Source organism: Rana temporaria, chromosome 2, assembly GCF_905171775.1.
Source record: "Rana temporaria chromosome 2, aRanTem1.1, whole genome shotgun sequence".
In the NCBI taxonomy this organism is placed as follows: Eukaryota; Metazoa; Chordata; class Amphibia; order Anura; family Ranidae; genus Rana; species Rana temporaria.
Genome location: NC_053490.1, coordinates 12,049,496 through 12,056,805, shown reverse-complemented (window position 1 = coordinate 12,056,805; position 7,310 = coordinate 12,049,496). Strand labels below are relative to the sequence as shown.

The 7,310-nt window shown below is 44.0% G+C and overlaps 1 protein-coding gene across 1 annotated transcript; it reads right to left on the bottom strand.

Annotated features, from left to right (window-relative positions):
- Nucleotides 1-1,815: 1,815 nt before the first annotated feature.
- On the bottom strand, nucleotides 1,816-2,712 carry LOC120928468 (olfactory receptor 52Z1-like). The gene has a single exon (XM_040339564.1). The coding sequence runs from the start codon at nucleotides 2,659-2,661 to the stop codon at nucleotides 1,822-1,824; it is 840 nt and encodes a 279-aa protein (XP_040195498.1). The 5' UTR covers nucleotides 2,662-2,712; the 3' UTR covers nucleotides 1,816-1,821.
- Between the last annotated feature and the right edge of the window lie 4,598 nt (nucleotides 2,713-7,310).

The following is a 7,310-nucleotide window of genomic DNA, read 5'->3' as shown; positions in this document are numbered from 1 at the left end:
TCTCCCTCCATGCTCCTGCGTCCCCCCTCCGTGCCGCTGCCGTCCTCTGTTCTCCCCTTCCGTGCTGCTGCCGTCCTCTGTTCTCCCCCTCCATGCCGCTGCAGTCCTCTGTTCTCCCCCTCCATGCCGCTGCCATCCTCTGTTCTGCTCTCCCCCTCCGTGCCGCTGCTTCCCCCCTCCGTGATCTGTGTCCCCCCTCCGTGCCGCTGCTCCCCCTCCATGATCTGTGTCCCCCCCTCCGTGCAGCTGCTTCCCCCCTCCGTGATCTGTGCCCCCCCTCCGTGCGGCTGCTTCCCCCCTCCGTGATCTGTGCCCCACCTCCATGTCCTCCTCTGCCACCTCTGTCAGGATGAAGAGCGGCGGTAGGAGCCGCTAAACCCGGCTCCTACCTTTTCCGAATGAACAGAGTCAGTGATCACTGACTCTGTCCATTCATATGACTGAGCATTGTAAACTGTGTTTACGATGCTTCAGTTTATGAATGGATAGGAGCCTCTGTCTCCTGTCCATTCATTTCCAGTGCAGCTGAGAAAGGGACTGGGGAATCTGTGTCCTTAGTCCCTTTCTCTGTCTCAAAGGTGAGATGTCAGGGGTCTGTTTTGACCCCTGATATCTCACCAAAGCCCCCCAACAGGGCAAAGAAAAAAAATGGCAATAAATAATAAAAATAATTAATTGTAAAAAAGAATACATCTATATATATAAAACTCAACGTGTGTGTGTATGTATGTTCCAGCATCACGTCCAAACGGCTAAAGATATTAACATGAAACTTGGCACACATGTTACTTATATGTCAGCAACAAACATAGGATAGGTGGTTTAACCCTTACCCACCCCCATTTGCCATGGTCGGGGTTTTTCTTTAAAGTCCCATTCAACTCTATGGGAAATACATGTTACTTCATAACTTCCAAACGGCTGTACATATTTCGATAACACTTGGTCACATGTTACTTATATGTCCACTTAAACTATAGGATAGTTAATTTATCCCTTAACTACCCCCATTTGTGAGGGTCGGGGTTTTTGTTTAAAGTCCAATGCAAATCAATGGGAAATGTATGTTCCCACATAACTTCTGTACGCCTGGAGATATTTCAATAATACCTGGTACACATATTACTTATATGCCAAATAAAAATATATGACAGTTAAATTAACCCTTACCTACACCCTAATATAAAAGATGGGTATATTTATATTACTATGATTTTCCTCCCCAAAAGGTTAAGATAGGAAGACCGGGCAATGCCGGGTATTCAGCTAGTATTAAAATAAAAAACACACTGACACATCCACCCCCCCCCCCCCCCCAAGAAAGCATTGTAAAAAAACAACAAAAAAATTGTGAAATATTTAAATTGTAAAATAAAATAAAAATACTGACACATGACATTAAAAAAAGTATCGGTAATTGGTATCGGCGAGTACTGGAAAAAAAGTATCGGTACTTGTACTCGGTCTTAAAAAAAAGTGGTATCGGGACAACCCTAGTTATAACTCTCCAACACTGCATCCAAAAGGAAAACATAAATCCTTTAATTCTAGTATGTAGATTTTTTAAATATTGCTTCACATAGAGAAATTAAATAGTGAAAACTAGTACTGTAGAGTACCATCATCCAGATTAGTATAAAGAAACGGCAAGATGGGATTGGAAGATCAGTTCCTGAGGCTGACCATAGACATTAAATATTTGATGGGTGTATGTCTATGGTCAGCCTCAGCAGCTGCCCTTAATCCCATCTTGCTCTGGTTCTTTAGTTCTAGTATAATTGTACTACTTAAATGTAGCGCTAAATGTCTGACATTGCAATGTTAAGAAACACCTTTCCAGAATATCAATACTTGTACATTTCGGATTATTTTTAATTTTAGCGCTTCAGTCCTTATACCATAGACAATGGGGTTCACAATAGCTGACGTGAGAAGTCCAGTGATAGAAAGGAAAACATGAACAGCGATAGAAATTGTCCCGCCATTCAAGCGATATCTTAAAATAACAAAGAAGACGGCTGTCAAGAAAATGGAACAAGTGATTATGTGTGTGGACAATGTATGGATGGCTTTCAGGCAAGATGCTTTGGAGACCTTCAGGCAGATCAACAACGTCCTCGTGTAGCAATATATGATAATGGAAATTGCTCCAAAAACAAAGAGGAGTGTTTCCACAAGTCCAAATATATTAATAACCATGGCTGAGTTCCCACAAGCCAGCCTGACAAGGGACATGTTCTCGCAGAAAATATTATTAATATTGACCCCACAGAATTTCAGGTTGGCCGTCATGGTCACCAGAATACCTACAAGTATGAATGATGAAATCCAGATAAACGCTATGCATTGCAGAGCTTTTCCATTCGTCATTAGGGTGGCATATCTCAGTGGGTAGCCTACAGCCAGGTATCGGTCATAGGCCATGGCCGTAAAAGTGAAAATCTCCACAGTAGGAAATGTTTGCACACAGAATACTTGTACTAGACATTCATAAAAGTATATGGTTGAGGATCCAGTCAACAAGCCAATTATAAATTGAGGAAAAACGACTGTATTTCCAAATACACCATTAATGATCAAGGTACATATGAAGATATACATGGGCTCATGAAGACTAACCTCTATCCATATCACATACACAATCAGACAACCTAGAAACATAGCAATCAAATAGAAGCTAAAAGCTGCAATTGCATATATAAATCGGAATCTCTCCATTTCTAAGAGTCCTAGAAACACAAAAGACGGGCTAAATTCAGTTACATTTTCCATCTTAAAGCTTATGTAGGTTCCCAAAAAAAAAATCAATATTAATGAATCATTTACTCTATAGATGATAACATACCATGTTATTAAAATGAAACCTTCATGCTGTGGGTTTAGATCTTTAGAATATCTGTGTTTGCAGGATATGTGCAGTGCTGCATAGACATCCTGATGTATTTATAAGCATTCTTGGAGAAGTAATCCAAAGGGATTTGACCTCCTAAGACTTTCAACATCAGTTTAAGTTGTCTATAAATAACTCCCACTTGTATTTTTTCTATTTCTATTTGCCTAAAGAAGGGACACACAAGTGTTTTATATCAAATGCATGCTAAACGGTAAATTAAAATCAAACTCATATAATAGTAGCAATAGTAACAAATTAAGTCAATAATTATTATTATTATTATTATACAGGATTTATATAGCGCCAACAGTTTGCGCAGCGCTTTACATCAGGGAAGACAGTGCAGTCACAGTACAAATCAATACAGGAGGGATCAGAGGGCCCTGCTCATTAGAGCTTACAATCTAGAAAGGAGGGTCAGGTAGAACAAAGGGTAGTAGCTGTGGGGGATGATCAGATGGACTCAAATGCAAATACAGTTGTTAGGTGTGGGAAGGGTAGTCTTCTCTGAAGAGGAGGGTTTTCAGGGATCCTCTAAAAGCTAATAGAGAAGGAGATAGGTGGATAGATTGGGGTAAGGAGTTCCACAGGCTTGGAGAGGCTCTGGAGAAGTCCTGGAGACGAGCATGGGAGCAGGTGATGAGAGAGCTAGAGAGTAGGAGGTCTTGAGAAGAGCGAAGAGAACGATTAGGTTGGTATTTAGAGACTAGGTCAGTGATGTAGCTGGGGGCAGAGTTGTGGATGGCTTTGTAGGTAATTGTTAGTATTTTGAATTTAATTCTTTGGGTGAGTGGAAGCCAGTAGAGGGATTGACAGAGGGGAGTAGCAGAGACAGAGCGGTTGGTAAGGTGGATAAGTCGGGCCGCAGCATTCATGATGGACTGAAGGGGGGATAGAGTATTCAGAGGTAAGCCAATGAGGAGGGAGTTGCAGTAATCAAGGCGAGAGATGACCAGGGAGTGAATTAAGAGCTTTGTGGTGTCATTGGTTAGAAAGGGGCGTATTTTGGAGATGTTGGGAAGGTTGAGGCGGCAAGATTTGGACAGTGATTGAAGGTGAGGCTTAAAGGACAGTTCAGAGTCCAGGACTACTCCTAGGACCTTGACATGTGGGGATGGGCTGATAGTTGTGCCATCAATTTTGACAGAGAGATCAGGGGAAGAGGCACGTGGGGGAGAGAAAATGATAAGTTCCGTTTTAGATAGATTGAGTTTGAGGAAGTGGTGCGACATCCAAAGTGAAATATCTGATAGTAAATTAGTGATACGTGAGGAAAAGGAACTAGTGAGTTGAGGGGCAGAGAAATAGATTTGAGTGTCGTCAGCGTAGAGGTGGTATTGGAAGCCGTGGGAGGCTATCAGCTGACCCAGGGAGGAGGTGTAGATTGAGAATAGGAGAGGTCCAAGAACAGAACCTTGGGGGACCCCAACAGAGAATGGAAGAGGAGAGGAGGAAGTAGAATTGTAAGTAACGCTAAAGGTGCGGTTGGATAAGTAAGTAGAGAACCAGCGAAGAGTACAATCACGGAGACCAAAGGTGTGAAGTTGTTTGAGGAGGAGTGGGTGGTCAACCATAATAAAAAAAAGTATTTTCCTTTAACGTGATACTAAAGTTTGATTTTTTTTTAACCACTTGCTTACTGGGCACATATACCCCCTCCTGCCCAGGTGAAATATCAGCTTCCGGCACTGCGTCGCTTTAACTGACAATTGCGCGGTCGTGCGACGTGGCTCCCAAACAAAATTGACGTCCTTTTTTCCCCACAAGTAGAGCTTTCTTTTGGTGGTATTTGATCACCTCTGCGGTTTTTATTTTTTGCACTATAAACAAAAAAAGAGTGACAATTTTGAAAAAAAAAACAATATTTTTTACTTGTTGCTATAATAAATAGCCCAATTTTTTTAAATAAATAATTTTTTTTCTCAGTCTGGGCCGATACGTATTCTTCTACATATTTTTGGTAAAAAAAAAAAAAAAAAATCGCAATAAGCGACTGGTTTGCGCAAAAGTTATAGCGCCTACAAAATAGGGGACAGAATTATTATTATTTTTTTTTACTAGTAATGGCGGCGATCTGCGATTTTTATTGGAACTGCGACATTATGGCAGACACATTGGACACTTTTGACACATTTTTGGCATTATTCACATTTATACTGCGATCAGTGCTATAAATATGCACTAATTACTGTATAAATGTGACTGGCAGGGAAGGGGTTAACACTAGGGGGTGAGGAAGGGGTTAAATGGGTACACTGCATAGTGTTTCTAAATGTGGGGGAAGGGGACTGACTGGGGGAGGTGACCAATCTGTGTCCCTATGTACAAGGGACACAGCATCAGTCTCCTCTCTCCCTGACAGGACGTGGACAGATCGCGGGTGACTGGCGGACATCGCGGCTGCCAGGCACGCGCATCGGCATTTCAGTGATGCGGCGGGCACGCGCGCGCCTCCCAGTGGCTGGAGGCTGTATATAGACGGCCTCCCGGCAATTGGCATCCACACTGCGGCCGTACAAAGTCGTACGGCCGGAAGGAAGTGGTTAAATAACAAACATGTCATACTTACCTCCACTGTGCAGCTCGATTTGCACAGCGTCCCCGATCTTCCTGTTCTGGGGTCCCACGGCGGCTCTCTCTCGGCTCCTCCCAGCTTCTGATAACCACCTCTGGGAAACGCTCTCCCAAGGGGGTTACCTTACGGGCGTGCTCCCGAGTCCTGTAGTCTGCGTCCATAGCCGCCGACTACAAGACTCGGCCCTGCCCCCCGGGGCATAGGATGCATTGAGGTGAAAAAACATGAACCTTTACAAACCCTTTAAGTTAAAGTATGTGTGAAACCTAACCTAATAACAAGGAAGAGAGCGCCAATTTTTGTCTGGAGTAAATGTATTTATTGTTGCACCCGGTGTGTGCGGCTGATGCATTTTGAGGTTCCAAAAGGTCACCTATATAAGGGCCAAACAGCAATAAAGTGCCACATAATCTGGTGCTAATAAGGTAGTCTCCTGCCCTTTTTCACTGTTATCCTGTGTAGCGCCCATGTACTTTACAGTACTGACGCTAGTTAAATTTAAGGGTAGATCAGAGTGTAGTTAAACTCTGATCCTGATTGTTAGTAGCAAAATGCGGTCTCTGTCTCAGCTTGGCTGTGCTGTGAGCCCATTCCGTTGTGCTGGGGTGTTCTTCCAGCCCCGGTGCTGCAGGTGGCAGCAGTGGAGTCAAGGTTTGGGTGCTCTTTCCCAGCAGCCAATCAGGGGGGTTTGTCTTCACTGTGCATGCTGGGGAGGGGTATTTATGGGGCAGACGCCATTGGTTCTGGGTTGTTCTTAGTCCAGTGTGACACTAACCTTTAGGGTGGCCACATCACGGCCCCCGGCGTTATGGCCTACCTGGCCGGGGCGTGCGTCCCATGCGGTGTTCCTGGTTCCGGGGCCATGCTGACCCGGAGCATCTGAACAGTGTCGGGGACCCAGTGAGTGACTGGGTTCCCAATTTGAAGATCCCAAGCTGTATTGCTGTTTGGTGGGGAGTCGGTCTGAGGAGCGCCATTGAGAGATTAGTATAAAGAAACAGCAAGATGGGATTGGAAGAGCAGTTGCTGAGGCTGACCATAGACATACAGGTATACCCATCAAATATTTGATGGGTATATGTCTATGGTCAGCCTCAGCAACTGCCCTTTCAATCCCATCTTGCTCTGGTTCTTTAGTTCTAGTATGCTGGAAGGTGAACCCCCACCCCAGTCTCAAGTCTTTTGCAAACTCTAATGCCGCGTACACACAGTCGGAATTTCCGATGGAAAAAGTTTGATGGGAGCTTTTTGTCGGATTTTCCGACCGTGTGTATGCCCCATCAGACCTTCTCTGTAAGAATTTCCCACAGACTTAGATAGAGAGCAGGTTCTCTATTTTTCTGACGGAAAAAATTCCTATCGGAAAATCTGTTTGTCTGTATGCAGTTACGATGGGAAAAAAAACATGCATACTCGGAAACAATTTGACGCATGCTCGGAAGCATTAACTTATTTTTCGTGCCTCGTTGTAGTGTTGTACGTCACCACGTTCTTAACGCTCAAAAGTTCAGAGAACTGTGACCGTGTGTATGCAAGCCAAGCTTGAGCAGAATTATGTTTGTGTGTACGCGGCATTACAGGTTTTCTTCTAAGATTGCCCTGTATTTGGCTCCATCCAATCAACTCTGACCAGCTTCCCTGTCCCTGCTGCAGAAAAGCATCCCCACAACATGATGCTGCCACCACCATGTTTCACAGTGGGGATGGTGTGTTCAGGGTGATGTGCAGTGTTAGTTTTCCACCACACAAGTGTTTTGCTTTTTGGTCAAAAAGTTAAATTTTGGTCTCATCTGACCAGAGCACCTTCTTCCACATGTTTGCTGTGTCCCCCACATGGCTTCT